Source organism: Lemur catta, chromosome 9 (assembly GCF_020740605.2).
Source record: "Lemur catta isolate mLemCat1 chromosome 9, mLemCat1.pri, whole genome shotgun sequence".
In the NCBI taxonomy this organism is placed as follows: Eukaryota; Metazoa; Chordata; class Mammalia; order Primates; family Lemuridae; genus Lemur; species Lemur catta.
In genome coordinates, this window is record NC_059136.1 from 81,390,800 (window position 1) to 81,409,779 (window position 18,980).

Genomic DNA, 18,980 nt, shown 5'->3' on the forward strand with positions numbered 1-18,980 from the left:
AAAATATTACTGTACTCTTTCTGAAAACCTGTTAATAGGGAATGAATAACTTCAACTAAGTAGGCTCGGCAGATTCTGATCATGGCACTTCACCAGTAGTTTCTAGGGAAAACAATAATGCTATTTCTTTGCTTAAAAAAATAAATCTAAAACTAGGGAGAAAAAAGGTAGATGTCTGAGGTGGTCTGGTTATTCTGTTTGGTAGGGATGCAGTAACACTGTCACCATAGCAGCGGAGTGGATTGCTTTGGAGAATCCGTAGCATAAATCTAAAAGTTATTTTACAGCCCAAAGGGACTTGACCAAAGAGCATATATGTATTCCGCAGACTGCCTGCCATCAGTATTATTTTGAAATGGATAACTTCATTTTCTGCTTCATTTGGATTTACTGTGTTTTTGGTACTCAGCATACATAAAATATTGAGAATTGGCACTCAGATATGGCTAGGTGGTAATAATAGTCTGTTAAATTGAGCACTCTGTTTTTTAGCCATGGTGGGTAACCAAGAAACTGCGTGCATGCGTGTGCGAGTGTGTGTGCGTAGGTATCTATGCACCTTTTCTTGCACATCACGGAAACCTGTTGGTGTTAAGGACAGCCACTTATTTCATACTTCTTCCAATCTTTTTGTTCAAACCTTTTGACTCTGTTTGGCTGAATAACAAAGATTTTTCTACAACCCCAGGAAATAATTTTACATCACATTATGTATATCTTGAGAGACAATCATTTATTAATAAGTAATTTAGTAAATGAATTGAATTGCTTTTAGTTTAAAGTGCTTCTTTTACAGGGTAACTTATCACAATAGATTGTTTCCTTAGGGAGAAAAAAACAATATGTGAATGTCTTTTTGAAAGGATTCTTTTAGGAATATTAGTCTGATTTATGTTCAAATAGGAAAAGATTGTTTTAAAAAATGATTTTCTTATCAATATTTTGAGTTTTATATGTTCTTGCCCATGTCTTTACAAATAACTATTAACTGGATATATCATATGTTTATTTTTGTAGTTAAAACAGAGCCAATGAGCAGCAGTGAAACAGCTTCAACAACAGCAGACGGGTCTTTAGACAATTTCTCAGGTTCAGGTAAGAAATAAATATTAGGTTTTCATATTAATACTAAACAATTTTTTCTAGTTTATATACATAAATATATCTGTGTGTATACCTATGTGTGTATTTATTTACGTATATATACATATAAAAATATAGCTTTGCTCAAAGACATATATTACCAATTCTGTTGTTTTTATTTAGTGTGATGAAGTATTTGCTGAAAATAAAGGCGATAAAAGGGGTTTTGTTCTTCTCCTTTCTTCTACTAAATTATCTTTATTATGCTAATAGTGACCCTCTACCATTGTCCTTCATTTATACCATTTTTCCAATCATGCAAATCTGGGTAGGCATAATTTGGCTTCTTATGTCTTATAGCCCCTAAGTAGACTTATCGAGCTATGATCCTAAGTAACTGTCATGTCAGCTATAGATCTACCTTAAGTAGACTCTTAAAGAAGCATTAGGGTCTTATGTTAGTTTTTATTCTCTTTGAAATTAATAAAACCTGCTTCCAATAAATAAAATATTCATTTCACACCTGTCATAATGAAATTACTGATAAGAAATTGACTGATGATAAAGTAACTGTAAGATCGTGATCATATATTTGCCACGTTACTCAGCCCAGCTTTAAAAATTATTTGTATCAGAGGTAATTCTTAAAATTTTAAACCTTTTCATATTATCTTCTATATTTATAAAATCTCAACTGGAAATACTGTCCTTTCATAAATTTGTGACTGATTTCATCTAACTCTCAGGATCATTTACTTAATACGTACCACAACTAAAAGGAATTATATGTAGATATAAAAAGAAATGTAAATGCACAACTTTCATGCTAATGATAGCAGATAGAAGCAATAAGGAAATAACAAAGGTGTTATGTCAATTTGTTCTTTCAAAAAACATTTACTAGAATTTGACTTATGCTAGGCAATGTGGTTGGTGCCATTATGGATTCATAGAGGTGTGAAGTGGTCCTGGTTCAGGGATTGGTGGGATGAACAAATGACCAGACCGTTACAGTACAGTTTGGTAATGAATGCCAGTGGGAATCCCAGGGAGCCCAAGGAATACCCAGGAAGGGACCCAACGGAGACTGGGTTGGAGTGAGGTGGTCAGAGAAGGTGTTCTGGAGTAGATACTCAGTCTTAAAAAATGAGTAGGAAAAAAGTACATGTAGAACTCTGGGTAGAGGGATGTCAACATGTGGGGCACAGAGGGCTTGGAGCTTGGGGGAAGCACTAATGGCTCAGTGTTCCTGGTGTGTATGGTGTGAGCAGCGATGGAGAGGGCACGATGCAGAGGGGGGCAGGGGCCAGTCTCTGAAGAGGCTTGTGTGTCCAGCATGGAGTTTGTGTTTTATCCCTAGTGCAGTGGGAGGCATCAAAGGAACAGCTGCGTGATCATATTCATGGCTGTGATGGCAGGACAGATCGGAGGCAGGTAAACTGAATCGGAGAAACCAGTCAGAGATTTTTTTTCTATTAATTTAGGCAAGAAATATTGAAGACGTGAGCTAAGACATTGGCAATGGGTATGGGCAGGTGATGGATTAGTTATGTTTATGAAGTAGAATTTATAGTCATCAGTGACTAATTGGTACAGGGGTGAGCAAGGCAGAGAGAAGTTAAGAGCTGGGGAATCCAGGAGGGGCATGGTTGATAAAGAAAGATGGGGACCTCAGTTTGGGGTGTGTTGAATATGAGGGAACATCCACCTGAAGATGTCAAGCATATTCGGGTTTGGAGCTCAGGAAAGATTTGGAATGGAAATTTTGAAAATGTACAGGGAGTTGAAGCTAGTTAGGTATAATAGGGTTGAAGACAAAACTCCATGAAAGCCAGTATGTATAAGAGACGGGCAGAGGATCAAATGAAAACAGTTGAGGCCGGGCGCGGTGGCTCACGCCTGTAATCCTAGCACTCTGGGAGGCCGAGGCAGGTGGATCGCTCAAGGTCAGGAGTTCGAGACCAGCCTGAGCAAGAGCGAGACCCCATCTCTACTAAAAAAATAGAAAGAAATTATCTGGCCAACTAAAATATATATAGAAAAAATTAGCCGGGCATGGTGGCACATGCCTGTAGTCCCAGCTACTCGGGAGGCTGAGGCAGTAGGATCGCTTAAGCCCAGGAGTTTGAGGTTGTTGTGAGCTAGGCTAACGCCACGGCACTCACTCTAGCCCGGGCAAAAAAGTGAGACGCTGTCTCAAAAAAAAAAAAAAAGAAAACAGTTGAATTCAGGAAGAAGCAAGAATGTTGAACTGGAAGTGAAGGCAGGAAAAAATTTCAAGGAAGCACTGTTTATGTGATGGTTTCATACACAGCTATTAAGAATTTCAAAGAAAACTTAATGACATAAGAAAATGTTAAGTATATTAACTGAAAAAGCAGGTTACAAAAGAATAGTGTTTGGTATAACCACATAGTTTTGCTTTTCTAAAAAGGCGTTTGTGTGTATGTATATGGGCCTGTGCGTATAGGTATAAAAATTAATGGTGATTTTCTCTAGATGGTGGAAAATAATTTGAATTTTATCCCTTCTACTTTTATCTTGTTTTAAATTTTTTTTACAACACATATGTATAACATTTATACTTTTAAAAAGTAATAATTTTAAAGTATGAGTTAAAAATCATATACTACGAAGAGATACGTTTTTTTGAAAGGATCTGTGGAAAATAGCATTGCATCACTTTTTCCTGATTTTGATAACTGTACTGTAGTAAAGGAATTTTTTTTAAGAAATACACACTGAAGTATTTATGAGTAAAAGGACATCATATATAAAGACTCCAAACGAATGTGGAATGTATCTGTGTATGCATTGACACATGTAGAGGAAAGAGAAGATGAAGCTAATGGAATAACAAAATGTTGGGGAATTTGGATGAAGGCTATCTGGGAAGTATTTGTGCTCTTCTTGCAACTTTAAAAAATAAAGTTACAAGCATCAGTGGTTTAGCCTATGGTGGTTTCAGTGGGCTGATGGATTTCGCTTTCCCTTGTCCCTGCTGGACCACATTCCCTATTCCTGTGTCTCCAGCATAGCTCCTAGCAGACAGTATGTGCTCCCAAAGTTTGTCAAATGAATGGAAGGTGTAATAAGGTGAGGAAGCAGAGCCTAGGAAGAAAAAAATGTTTTTCAAGTACTGCAGTGGTCAAGGAAGGGAAGGGAGGGTGGTGCAGGAGAGAGCAGGGTGGCGTTTAGGTCCGGCTGGTGTCATGCTGCTGACACAAAGTTGACAGAAGTGAAATTAAAGGTTTGGGCAAAACAGGTGGCTCATTGATGGAAGAAAGTACCTGATGGGATAGTAATAGCCTAAATCCAAGACAGAAGTTGATCAGTCTAGAAAGGGAATAACTTTTTCAGAGAGACATTGGGGAAGATGCAATGGGAGGTAGTGCAAAGCAGTTTGAAGTGGAGGAGGGAGCAATACATTGGGGGAATTCCTGTCTGATTCCACCCTTCATACCCTTCCAGTGGCACCCATTCGTCTCTGGGTAAGAGCCAAATCCTTACAAAAGCCCACAGGCCCCATCACCATCTGCTCCGGTGACTCTCTTGCCTGGTCGCCTGGCTCCTTTGCTGCTGTTCCCCCAGTAGGCTCACCGTGCGCCCTCACCATGTACCTGCTTGCCTGGCTCACTGCCTTCTAGTCTGTGCTCAAACCTCACCTTCTCGTCGAGGCCCCCCCTGAGCATCCTACTCCGAGATGCATAGCTCTCCTCGCTCCTGTTCTCTCTGACAGGCTGGGTCCCCCACTGTCCCTGCCCCTTAACACTCGGAACCTTTTGCAAAGTGTATCATTTTTTGTGCACTATGTTTATTGGTAGATTCTCACCCCACCAGGATATAAGCTTGTGAGGGCCGGCATCTTGCCATCTTTTGTTCACCTCTGTATCCCTAACACCTGAGACACTACCTGCCACATATTAGGCACTCACATGTTTGCTTGATCAATTAACAGGTATATGAATGAATGAATGATGGCTTCTACTTTTTTTCTCTGAAGTGACTCAAAGTGAGAGTAGTGGTGGGCTTGAAGAGTTGGAGAAGATGGAAATAGATGCAGTGGGGAAAGGGGAGGTGTGAAGCTGCTTAGAAACACAGAAAAGGATTGGCAGTAGAGCCCAAGGTCTGAACAAGGCTGGAGCTAGTGAGCGTGGAATGTCTATGGTAGAGCAGTTTTTCCCTACCAGGGCTTAGCAGCTCAGGTGTAAAGACCCTGGGCTTGATCCAGGGGCAAGGATTTGCCAGTGAGGGCATGGGAGAATATTGAGTTAAGAGAATTAAGTGTATCAGTAGAAGAAGGATTTAAAATAATTATTCATGTATCCAAGATAAGTAGAAAGAAGGAGAAGGTAGGAACTGATACCTTGAGAGAAGATAAGGACGTCATGGATCCTGCATCTCCTGATGAGGTTGGAGAATGTGTGAAATGAGAATAAAGGAATGAATATTCTGGACAGAGATGATGATGCTCCTTACTTAATTTCAAACTCATGAGGCCTCCACCCCACGCTTCTGTGGTTAGTTCTCTATACTTCCCTTCCTCAGCATTCATTACTCCTTTTAAAATTGTTTGTCAGTGCCTGTCTTCCTACTGAATAGTAGCCCTATCAGAACTAAGATCCTGTTTGTCCTATCATGGTATCAAGCACAAAGGAAATGCTCAGTAAATGTTAAGGAAATGAATGAATTGGTCAGTGTGGCTGTGGCTGGAGACCATGGAATGAGGGGGGGAGAGTCAGGATGTGGTCTTGAGCTTGATAACTGAAGTAGAAGGCCAGGGTTGAGGTCTAGACACAATGAAAAAGTGTTGGATGTATGACCTAGGATAATGCTGGGGATTGTTAGGAGATGCAGCAAAGCACTGAAGTTTTTGATAAATACAAGGCAGTAGCCAGGAGGCAAGTCATTCATGGAAGTATTGAAGAGCTGTCTTGAACCTCAGAGAAGGGAAGGTTTTGCCAGAGAGCAGAAAACCAACGGTTTGAAAGAAGCAGCAATTAAGATATGTGTTCAGGTCTTTGTGATGCCTGGAATCTGAGAAAGTCAGAAGCCTCTACTTGAAAAAGATATGCAGGAGAAATAAGGGCTTAGCTGAAGGTGGAGGGGTTATTTAGTGAAGAGGCTGAAGCTATAAAGTATCTTGGTTTCCATACATAGATTGAGTGTCTATGCTGGATACAGAGGAGAAAGAATCAGGGAGCTAGGGAGTTGGATCAAGGTGTAGAAAACACAGAGCACCAGGGAATGGATATTCTTTTATTGTCTTTTACCTTTTCTTTCTTTTTTGAATGAGTAAAGATACAAAAGTCATGGCATGTTGGAGGGCTGAGGGTTTGGGGGAACAGAAAAAGAAGTCTCCTTTAACTCCAAGCTGGTCTTTTAACCTCTGTGGTCACCATTCCTACTTTCTTCTCCACAATGGCTTAAAAATTCGCATACACTTAAAACTCCCCATCCCAACTATTCTTAGTGTCTTAAGAAAATAGACAACAAGGATAAAGAAGAAATGGAGCCACTCTGATGCTGGCGATCACTGTCTCCACCTCCGTCTTTCAAGGCACCCTAGCATCTTAAAGGGTTTAGGAGATGGTGAGCCTCACTCTTTTCCAGGAAGTCACTCAGATATCCTGGGATGGGGAGAATGAAGGGGAAGGTTTGGTTTTCCAAGGCATGCGGCTGGATTGAAAAATCACAAGGTTGGTTATCATGCTTTCAAAATATTGTGATGTTTTGCTCATGTACTGTTTACCAATGGAAAGCAATATTTTAATGATTTAAAATTTAAGAACAAGCAGGGCAAGGTGGCTCACAGCTGTAAGCCGTGCACTCTGGGAGGCTGAGGCAGGAGGATCGCTTGAGCTCAGGAGTTCGAGACCAGCCTGAGTAAGAGCAAGACCCCATCTCTACTACAAATAGAAAAAATTATCCAGGCATGGTGAGGTGTGCCTGTAGTCCCAGCTACTGGGGAGGCTGAGGCAGGAGGATCAATTGAGCCCAGGAGTTTGAGGTTGCTGTGAACTAGGCTGATGCCATAGCACTCTAGCCTGGGCAACAGAGTGAGACTCTGTCTCAAATAAATTAATTAATTAAATAAAATTTAAGAACAATAAAGATTGAAAAGAACATATATATATATATATATATTTTTTTTTTTTTTTTTTTTTTTTGAGACAAAGTCTCACTCTGTTGCCCGGGCTAGAGTGAGTGCCGTGGCATCAGCCTAGCTCACAGCAACCTCAAACTCCTGGGTTTAAGCGATCCTACTGCCTCAGCCTCCCGAGTAGCTGGGACTACAGGCATGTGCCACCACGCCCGGCTAATTTTTTCTATATATATATTTTTAGCTGTCCATATAGTTTCTTTCTATTTTTAGTAAAGACGGGGTCTCGCTCTTGCTCAGGCTGGTCTCGAACTCCTGAGCTCAAACAATCCGCCTGCCTCGGCCTCGCAGGTGCTAGGTTTACAGGCTTGAGCCACCGCGCCCGGCCTGAAAAGAATATATTTTTAATATCTTTGCTGCTGCCATTTCCACAAAGCCTAAATTTGTTATTAAGTTGTTAAATAAAACACCAGATGTTGATATTGATCATACAGAGTTGATGTCTGGTGGTATTAATATTTGAAAATTGAGAATAGAAACAAGAATGCTTCTGGAGGACAAAAAATATCACACGTGACAAATATGGTTTCTTTATTTTTTTTAATTGCTCATAAACAGATATAATGCTGTGGGTCTGACTCATTCTTTCAACAATTAGTTATTGAGCACCTACTGTATGCCAAGCAGTGTTGTAGGCAGTGAGAATATAAGCAGTGAAAAGGCAGACAGGGTCCTTGCCCTCGTGGAGATTTCATTCTTGCGGGAGAGACGGGTAACACATGGGTAAGTGGCAGGTGTCAGTGTGCGTAAATAGGCAGTGAAAAGTGCTGTGAAGAAAATGAAAGCTGATCAAAGAATATGGTGGGGGAGAGGGCGGGGGTCTTTCTTAGAGGACCTGCTCTGAGGAGATAGCATCTCAGCCGAAATCTTGGGAAGTGAGGGAATAAGTTTGGGTTAAGCTAGAAGCGATAGGATAATGGAGGGCTTGGAGTTGAGGGTCAGGAGGTTGTGGCATGATCTAATTTATATTTTTAAGAGATCACTGTTGCATGGAAGGTGCTTTATGGAGAGGAGAGGAGAAAGGGCAGGGGAAGCAGGGAGACCAGCATTTGCCTGGCTTAGAAGAAAGACGACTGTGTTAGCTCAGGTCTTTCTAGAAGAGCCACCTGGCGGGACTGAACTTGCTAGGATTCTGTTAAGGGAAAAGAGGGCAGAGGGAAGGAAGGAAGGTTAGGTTAGGTGGGAGTATCCAAGGCTTCCTGGCATCCTAAGGATGTTTCTTCAAGGCCATCAGAGGAGTCCAAGGCCTCCCAGGAACAGGCTGCCTTGGTGTCCCTGATGCACTGTCATTGGTCAAGGGAAACCCTTTAAAATGTGACCTCTCTGATTTTGCACATGTGGATTCCAGAGCTTAGCAGCTGGACCCTTGTTCAGGTACATGCCCTGCAGCGGCAGAACCAGAATGTGCCTTCTCTAGTTGTCGTAGTGTCAGTGATTGGAGCAAAATGATAGAGGAGAAGTGTGAAGTGGTGAGATTTGGGTGTGTGTTGAAGGGAAAGCAGACTGGACTTAGGACAAAAGGGATGGTGAGGAGTGGGGGAAAGAGAAGAGTCAAGACTTACTTCCAGCTTTTGACCTGCTTATCTGGCTGAATGGTGCTGCCTCGATAGAATGGGAGCCTGTAGGAGCAGTGAACTAAGGACATGCTGATTTTGAAGTTTCTGTCCTCCTTCCCAGTGGATTCTCAAGCTAGTGATTATTATTCACTTTGGGTTCTCCTCTCCTCTCCTACAAGGTTTGAGGAGCTTCTTTAAATTATATGTTGGAACTAGGAAAAAAGAATGGAATAACTGAAAACAACTGTTCTAAAACAGATAAGGAGGGACTGGTGGTTCACATGCTCCCAAGGCTCTGTGGCGTGTGTACTCTGGAGTTTACTAATGGTAAAATGACCATTTTATTTACCTTGATAGATGATCTGGGGGCATTCCCTTTGCTTGGGGTTATTCTAGTCCCATGAAATTAAAATTAAGTCTGACTTCCTAGATGACTGTTTAAGAAAGTTAAAGATGTTTTAGGCCATTTAGGAAAAAAATACTTGAAGTATAAGATGGCAGATTTTTGACTGTAGGCTGCATAGAGCTTGCAGGGGTTTGGATTTAAGACAAAGCCCAAAAGATCTGGCTTAATATATGGCACTTGAGATATTCAACAATTTTCAGTGTATATAATTAGATGAGTAGCAGCAGGATGGCATTGTAAGTTCTTCACATTTATTTCATAAGGAATACACCTTACTCCAATTTACATTGCCAAAGAGCTGAATCAGGTTAAGTATGTTTGTTTATAAATAACTTAAAATAACTGAACCATTGTTCAAATCATGTGGTTTTAAAAAAATCTACTTAAGACCTGAATCTCACATTCTTTTTAAACGAATATTGTTTACTGATGACTTCCCACGTGCCAGGCCCTGTCAGGTGCTGAAGAAACAGAGGAGAGCAAGAAGTCCCTGGTCCCAGAAGCTCAGGGTTAGCAGAGGAAAGTAACCATCTGTATACTACATACACTAGCTGTAATTCGATGAGATGAGTGCTATGTTGCCAATGTTTGTGACATTCCAAGAAAGTGCCAAGAAGGAAGACATTATCCCAAAGAGAAAATGATGTGTTAGTCCCCATGATGGAGCAAGTGTTTGTCAGGCAGAGGAAAGAAGAGCATTATAAGACAGAAGAGTCTAGTGTGAACAACCAAGACAGATATAAAAATGCGTGACACAGCCGGGCAGTCCTGAAGTCCAGGGAGGCTAGATAATACTAAACCTAGGAGGGAGCTGAAGCTTGAATCTCTTTGCACACTTTGGCAAGAAATTTGGAGTTTATCACAGGGATAATGTGAGCAGTCAAAAGGTTGTAAGCTGGAGGGTGAATGTGAAGAGGTTTCCATTTAAGAAAGATCACTGTGGTGGCAGTAATGAGAGCCGAAGGGCAAAGGGTGGCTGTCCCCAAGTGGGACACAGGGACAGTAGCTGTAGGCTGTTACACTGATCTAGGGGGAGACATAATGAGGACCTGAACTGGGACTGGAATCCTTAGAGTAGGGATGGAGCACACAGGACAGATCAGTAGGCAATTTCTGGACTTGGGGTGGGTGAATGACTTGAGACTCATGAAATAGAGGGAAAAAATGAGATGATGTTGAGGTTTCTAGTTTCTAGCTAGGGCGTCAGGAGATAGTATGTTTTGGTGGAAGAAGTTAGGCAGACTTGGCTTCTAATACCAAGCTCCCCACTCATTTGCTTGGATGTGTTACTTCCCTTCATCCCTGGTCCCTCCTGTGTAAAATGAGAGCAGAGAATCCCACCTTTAAACACATTGCTGGACAGATGCTGATGCTGTCTGTTGAACAGAATTCAAAGTAGAAAAGGAAGGGCACATTTGATACCACAACAAAGTGACTACAATCAATAATAAGTTAGGATATACTTTAAAATAACTAAAAGAGTGAAACTGGAATGTTCCTAACACAAAGAAGTGATAGATGCCTGAGGTGATGGAGACCCTGATTACCACGATTTGGTTAATTCACGTTGTATGCCTGCATCAAAACATCACAGGTACCCTATAAAAATATGCAACTATTATGCACCCATAATAATTAAAAATTTTTAAGAATACATGAAACTGGAGGAAAATATAGGAAGGGGAAGTTTGGCGGCAAATATAGTGGGAATCTGGGAATCTGAGAAAATAAACATTTATTACACATACAATGTAGTGTTATTCACTTTATGTCCATTATCTCCTTTAGTCTTCACAACAGTCCTATGAAGTACCTAGGTAGTATTACTGCCATCATTTTACAGGAGAACGTATTAAAGCTGAGAGGGAATAAATTGACTAAGACCACATAGAAGAATTGGGATTTGAATCTGAGCTGAAATTAAATTCTGATTCCAGAACCTCTGTTTAATTACCACACTCTGCAGCCTCCTAATCGTTCTTCACGTAGATGCATACTGTGCATATAATCTAAATCAAAGCTCCACAGAATATACCTTACCCTGTGTAATATCCCTGATATCTTCTATTCTGTTGTTTGTAAGAAAAACAATTACTGTGTGCAACCTATTAAGTTGGGTTTATGAACTTTTTGTGGGTCATGACCCACAATTTGAAAAACATAGACAAGAGAGCCAGAAAAGGATAAAAGGGTTTCTGTGGCTTCTGCCATCAGGTGCCATTGCATTTTTTTGTTGTTTGCTTTTTAAACGATTATTTTTAATCATATTACTCCTCCAGTAGCTCTGCTGGATAAGTCCACCTTACCCTGGGCCTCTTTTAGGAATTAGAGAGGAGAAGAGAAGAAAGAGGTTGTAGCCGCAGATGACCCAGGCAAATGGTAGTCTTTATAGTTCCAGTGTTCTCTCACTAATCCCTCCCTTCTATAAATTGCCATATTTAACAAATTGTCCCACAGCTCCTTTGTGTGTCAACATTCTCACGTGTAGCAGACAGAACCTGTCTTTGCATGTTTGCATTTGCAGCATCTAGCGCAGCACCTGGAACAGAGTAGTGACTCAGTAAGTGCCAAAAGACGGGCCACCAGCTGCGTTGGCCTGCCATCTCTGCAGTCCAAGTCCATCTGTGCCGAGCGGGCGGCCAGATGGTTGCAGTCTGGGAGCTTGCAAGAGTAATACTAATCCAGATCTGTTCTATTGTCACTGGGCATTAGGCCTCGTTTGTTTCACACGGAAAGGATTATTCATAGATTTGGAGATTCTAGTCCAATTTACCACTGTTCTCCCAAACATGGGCTGGAAAATAAATTTGAGAAACATAGATGTACTGATGTGACAACGTGAAAAATATATAAAACTTTGAGTGCATGGAACCTTCTGAATGGGTTTGTAATGTAGAATACTATTAATAAATATTAATGGTAGAGCCTCTGAAGGCAGTAATTATTAGTGGAAGAAGAAAATAAACCTCTTACATCTAATAATAATTGTACCAAAGAATATGCATCTTAGCCAGGTAGAGATTAGGGAGTTTGAGAGAAAAATTTACTTATATGGGTACAAATTTACACAGAAATATAAATATGTCTAGATGTTTATATACTCGTACATATATGTAAATAGAGTGTCCTTATTTACACAGAAGAAACTGAGAACTATTTTACAGCCTTAGGTGAGTTAACATGGATTTTTGCTTCTTTGGTTCAGGGTGAGAGTGAAAGTACATTTGACAGAAGTTTAGTGTGTTTCTGAAACATATTGAATCAAGTAAATGTGATTACAAAGAAATTAAGTTCTGCTTGAATGCTTAAATACCTCTTTCAAAAAAAAAAAAAGCAAAAAAAAGGTTTTTTACTTGAACATTAAAGTTGAATGCATATAACTAAAAGGCAAAGGAACACCCAGATCAGCACAAGAAAAAACAGGCTTAGCTTGCAACTTGAGAAGTTTAAGATAGTTATAGGAATGCATTTTTACTATTATACAAAACGTTGCTAAATCAGTGCAGGCAAATGAGGATCTATCCTATTTCTCCTCACCTGAGAGAAGATTAGACCACGTTTCTTGGTAATGCAGCCTCGGGTTTGTGTGTCCCTGTTGAGCACAGATAATGGACAAGGTGACCTTTCACGGTCCTGCCCAACCCCGCAGTTCAACTTCATACCTCCCTTTCAGCATGACTTTCCAAACAGTAGCCAGGACGCCTTGTCCTCTTAAAGCATTGCCACTGTAAAAGCCATTACAGCATGCTGACAGGTATTTAACAAGACTACGACTTTAAGAGTTCGTTTAAAATTAGAGCCACTTAATCAGTTCCTATCAGTTCCTTTTTATAGTTTAACTTTCTATTAGGTCAGACCATGTGAAATTGCCATTTTTGTAGGTCATAGAGGACAAATAATCGAAATTTTATATGGCCAAACCATAGTTCAAAATACATCAATGCTTTCTACGTATTTTGTATTATGTTTGGATTATTGTGCATTGTTTGTTTGTTTGTTTCAGCAATTGGGAGCAGTAGTTTCAGCCCAAGACCAACTCATCAGTTCTCTCCACCACAGATTTATCCTTCCAAGTAAGATGTATTTTCTCTTAATCAATCAATAACTTTTCTGAGTAGACTTTTACCTTATTTCAAGTCATGTCTGTGCCCACATGTTCCATCTTAATTTAAATGAGAGTGTGTTTCCTAGAGACGTAAATATGTTTAAACAATTTATGTTGAGCATCATGTAGTAGAGACACCGAAGTCTTTCAGTGCTTTGTCTATTATATTTGAAAGTTTTACTTTAAGATACAATCTTTAACTGGAATTTGTGATGTGGTTGTTAATCGGTTACCTTGCATGTTTCCATCTAATGCATGGGCTTTCTATTTTCTGTCATTTCTGACAAATAGCAGACCATACCCACATATTCTCCCTACTCCTTCCTCACAAACTATGGCTGCATATGGGCAAACACAGTTTACCACAGGAATGCAACAAGCTACAGCCTACGCCACATACCCACAGCCGGGACAGCCGTATGGAATTTCCTCCTATGGTGAGTAACCTGCCACTGTAGCGGCGACGTTATCTAGTGGGCATATGTGTGTTTTTGAGTGGTCCTTAAAGACTGTCAATCTGGGGGCCACTTTAGAAAGTGTTGTCACCTTTCATGTCTAAATTCTTACTATGATGATTTCTAAAGAGCACTGTGAGAACTGGTGGCTCCTTGCCTTGAGGTCAGAGGTGGCAAACAGATTGCGTGGTTCGTGTGCCCTCTGGCTCTCATTTTTCTCCGTGTATATCTCACCTCTGAGTTTGCCATTTGAGCCCTCGGCTCTGGAATCCAAAATATTTTTGTGCATATTTGCGATAAAACTTCTGTGAATGAAGTCTTTTGGAGTAAAGATTCATTTCCTATTTATCAGATGCACAGCTGTGATTAGGGAAGTACAAGTGGCATTCAACAAACTCTCACTCTAAACCTGAGGGTGGGAGTCTTCTCAAATTTCACCGTTATCAACCATTAGGAAAAGTGATCTATGTATCACCGCCCGGACTGCACTTTGAAGAGGCAAATCGGGAAACATTTAAAGCTCACATCACTATTTGTTCCTCCCCACCTGGAGATTATCTTTATCTTGGTGTAATTTAACTCAATTGTTACAGGGTCAATACCTGTAAATTAAAAATAAATCCAGCAAAATCCCAAAGTTTAATTTTTAAAAAAGCCTTAGAGTTTCGAGATGCCTTTTCTTCAATTGAATTGCAATTGCAATTTTAAACAAATTGAACTGAATAAAAATATATGAATTATTGGCATTTTATTAAGAAAAAAATAAAACTAGTGATCAAGAAAAAGTATGTGGACACTTGGAGGAAAGAACTAATAGAATAAGTAATTTTGTACTTGTTGCACAGAAATATATTTTTTGTGACCAATATTCTAATTGTGCTTCTGCTGATACTGTTTTGTAGTACTCTTTTCTGCAATATGGTGAAAGTATTACTGATGTTCTTTAAGCATTTCACTAATAATTAGATAAATTACCTTATTCCTCTTAATTCTGTCTTTACCTCAAACAAAATTGACCATTTATGAATTTCTTATGAAATATATAGAAATAAAAGTCTAGATTATATATAACTTAAGCCTTTATAGCTTTATTTCAAACCTGTCAGAACTGAATGTTATCTAGTTAGATGTTTTTAAAGTAGACTTTAGAAACAGCCTTAAAATGGAATTTCTGGAATTGTCTTTCATTTCCATAACTTTTATTCAGAAAGTTTCTCATGATAATATTAGATATGGGTCAAATTTATCTGTAATTTACTTTCAAACTGTTCTTGGGCTAAAAGAGAAAAAAGAATCTATGATATGCGTTGTGCAGCTTCCATTCTGTCTAATAGGAGTCAAGGCGGTTTCCAATTTATATTCTCAAAATTTATGTGTAAGATGGTTATTTCAAGTGTAAAAGTATTTTCCAGCACACAGGAGACCAGAATACTGTCGACCTACCAATGCTGCCATGGGAAGGCGCCATTCCCGTCACTGCCTTGGCTGCCAGCCCCCCACCTCCTTTCTTCTTTCTCCCCATGCGCCTCCCTGTCCCTTGTTCAGTCGCAGGGCCTGGGCAGCTCCTTTGGCTAATACCTGGGCTGTAGGGACTCTTCCAGTTCTAAAGCATTAATGAATGTCCTTGTCTGAAATAGCTGTTCCAGTAGAGTGAGATGAGCAGAGAGTCTTGAGAATAGAATCAGGAGCAGCCGAGTGAGGGTGGGGATTTGAGAGTGATAGGTGGGGATCAGGGAGGTGGTGAGAATATGGCTCAGTGTGATGAAGGCTTGGATTCCAGAGCTTTCCATGGCTATAAACCCCATGGGAATAATTTTCAGTCCTTAGCATTTTCCTGATCACCCCCTTTCTTCTCTTTTTGGGCCTTGAGTACAAGGAGATGCCCCAAGTGCTTGTGACCAGAGGTTCTATTTTCCTTGGGCCAATGTATTGAAAAATATGGTAGCCTTCTCCCCCTCTGCTTGTTCATGAAGCAGGAACACATAGTTTAGGGTTGTCACTGCTGATAATCGAGGTCCAGATGGTCTTAAAAAGCTTTCCCCAAGGACTTGTGTGTGCCCCTTGATGTTTTCCTTAGACTCTGTAAGAAAAGATAGGCATATCTTTTTGTAATGAGAATGGTAGAGTAATGGGGAAAAACAATTCATCCTCTTCTTCACTGGAACTGCTTGGAGTCTACCAGTGAAGTGACTTTGGCATCTTACAGGTAGGAGTCATGGAGAGAGGCACAGCTATGGGAGTTCCTGCCTCTTCCTGCTTTTCCTTACATGTTCTTATCACAGCCATCCCTATCCTGAAACTTCAGGCTAAAAACAAGAGGTAGTACAGGTGACGGCTGGAAATAGATCAGAGTAGCCTCAAATGGAGAAAGAAGGGGGAAATCCCTAGTGGTGACAACATGAAAAGAAAAGGAGTTTCTAGAGCCATCAAGCCACCTGTCTTGGGGAGGGGTGTTTCCAAAGTCACTTTATATGTACAGATTATTCATTGATTTGGGATTGCCTGTACAGGGAAAATCACATTTTTAAAAAATGTTAAGGTTGTGTTAAAACTTAAATGTTAAGGTCATTATGAAGTTATTTAGAGATACTCCAGGAATTAGAGTAGGCTCCTCAGCCAAGAGTCAGATTCTTCCACTGCCTTAGGACAATTACCTAACTTCATTCTACTGATGAAATTCCCCTAAAATGGAAATAAACAGTAAGACTACTGTGTATTCTAGATTCTAAAGATACCATTTATCTTAAGCGCAAAGCAAAATTATTCAAAAATGTGAATTCCCTTGGCAGAAATTTCTCTCGTCCCTGTGTGGGAATTAAGGACAGTTGTTCACTTTTACGACTGTCTTTAATTATGATCTGGAGCTGAGCTGTATACCTCAGCGCTGCCAAACCCGAGTCCTGGAATTACAATGTCAGCCTGGTGCTTTGGGAAGCAATTTAGGGGCCACAGATACATTATTTTTTCATGCTGCCTTGTGATAAAAACAAAGGTACTTTAGACTACATTTAAAACAATTATATTTGAATATTTGAAACTAAAAGGGACAAAAGAGGAACTGCTTGTCAACTTCACTTGTTTGTAAATCCCTATGCTGTTTTACAGGATTCAATTCTTTAGTATTCCACTTCCTTTTGCTTACTTTCTGAGAGGACCTAGATGTTAAGGAGAAGGCTTTGCTGCATGTTGCTTAATTTTGTGCCCACTGAACCTTCCTCTGACTTCAAAATGAGTTATGTACTAAAATCAGCTTTGTGATAGAGTAAGGGGGAAAAACCACTGTGAGGCTAGAGGCTGTAATCATTTTTCAGAGAAAAATTTATTTTGATAGTAGTTAATATAACAACTTTGGAATAATTTAGCCAAGTTCACTTATGGCTGTTTCTTAACTATGAAGGAGATGATCTTCAACTCTTGTAAAACAACCAAATGAAGTACAGAAATGATATCACTGGAGCTATATTTTATAGGAAGTTGAATGCAGAACAAGAGAGAATAGGGTGAATAGGCATTCAAATCTGTAATAATCCTGGATTTTTTAAAAAATTGAAGTTATACTTTGTGATATTTCAATTATAAGCATGTATACTGTTTGTCACTGAGATAAGATTGGGAAGCATTTGTGACTAAACAGTTGTGGAAGTGTGTGTTTTGTATATTTACCAGCTTTTGAAAATGAACAGATAGATAAGCTATCACTAACTGATTTAGGTGCATTGTGGGCAGGCATCAAGACCGAAGGTGGATTGTCACAGTCTCAGTCACCTGGACAGACAGGATTTCTCAGCTATGGCACAAGCTTTGGCACCCCTCAACCTGGACAGGCACCATACAGCTACCAGATGCAAGGTCTGTATACATATTGACATTGCTGTTTTCCTTAACCCTATAGGCTGATAGTTAATTTCTAAAGTAGAATCTGGTATTTCGTATAAGTAGTCAGTGACAATGGCAAGTGTACTGAGCCTAGAGTCAGGACACCTGCTTTTAGTTCAGCTCTTCACTTAACCTACTCTCTGGGCTTAAATTTCCATGTTTATAACATCAAGAGGTTAAACTGATCTATAAGGTTCTTTTCAAAAAGCTGTAAAACTTTTTGTGAAGCTGTTTCTTCCTTTGTCATCTTCTGTCAATCAAAAAAGGAATGAAAAAGTCAAAAGTCAGTCATGTAAAAGGTTGTAATGTGGTATACGCTAAAAAATTCCAGGACTTGGTTTTACGAACTAAGTTTTCTAAAAGGGCTGTTTTCTTTATTTTTATTATAGGGTAGAGGGTGGAGGGTGGCAATCATAGGTCTAGAACTAAAGTATGTGATCTGTGTTTATAAAATGATCTGCCAAAGACCAGTAAATCAGATTTACAGCCACCCAATGAATCTTCAAGATAATGTTCCAAGAATCTGTCTCTGGGTTCTGTTTATGAAACTATAGGTGAAACATAATGTAAGTGCGAGTCAAATGGAATGACAGCTGAAAGTTTATATTGTCAAAGCTATTTCCAAGAATAGACATTACTTATAATTTGCATATATTATATCATGCAAGTGCATCTGTAAAGTACTGGAGAATAGTTTGCACATAATTTAAACATTCTGCCAATATCCTATTTTTACTGTGAATCAGTCGAACAAATCATATTCAGCCTCCAAATACGTGCCAAGCCATAGATGAATTAAATCCCTGATTACCACTTTTTGATTGAAGGGGGTTCTTTTTTTATAGTTTTTTATCTTTTTTATACCTTTTGTCTTATTCTTCATTATATTAATGTTTATTCATTGTAGATAAATTAGAATGTACAAAGAAGCAAAAATAATTACAATCCTGTACCTTATACATTTATTATTATAATTTTGATATATATTCTTCGAGATATTCGTATGGAACTATATTGTATGATATAGTATTGGAACCTGCTATTTTTGGCAACAAATATACTGTAAACATATGTTTACATCAATAGGTTCTGCTCTACAGCATCATTTTAATGGCTGCATGGTATCCATGGGTGTATCTTATTTAATTCTCTATTATTGGACATCTAGGTCCATATCTTATCTACATCTTTAATTATTTCCTTTGGATAAGTTTAAGTGTAGGATTTCTAAGTAAACTGTTTATACTCTTTTAAGGATTTCTTATACATTTACACAAGGAAGTGCTGTGTATTAGAGTGCACGCATTGGATAATATCTTGTTTTCACACATTTTTT

At 39.4% G+C, this 18,980-nt stretch overlaps 1 protein-coding gene across 1 annotated transcript in view; it reads left to right on the forward strand.

Annotated features, from left to right (window-relative positions):
- EYA1 (EYA transcriptional coactivator and phosphatase 1) overlaps window positions 1-18,980 on the forward strand; it is a 150,772-nt gene that overhangs the window by 21,145 nt on the left and 110,647 nt on the right. Inside the window, exons 3-6 of the mRNA XM_045560905.1 lie at window positions 1,018-1,095; window positions 13,212-13,281; window positions 13,605-13,750; window positions 17,480-17,617. Coding sequence (XP_045416861.1) covers window positions 1,018-1,095; window positions 13,212-13,281; window positions 13,605-13,750; window positions 17,480-17,617 — 432 coding nt within the window. The remainder of the gene's footprint in view (window positions 1-1,017; window positions 1,096-13,211; window positions 13,282-13,604; window positions 13,751-17,479; window positions 17,618-18,980) is intronic.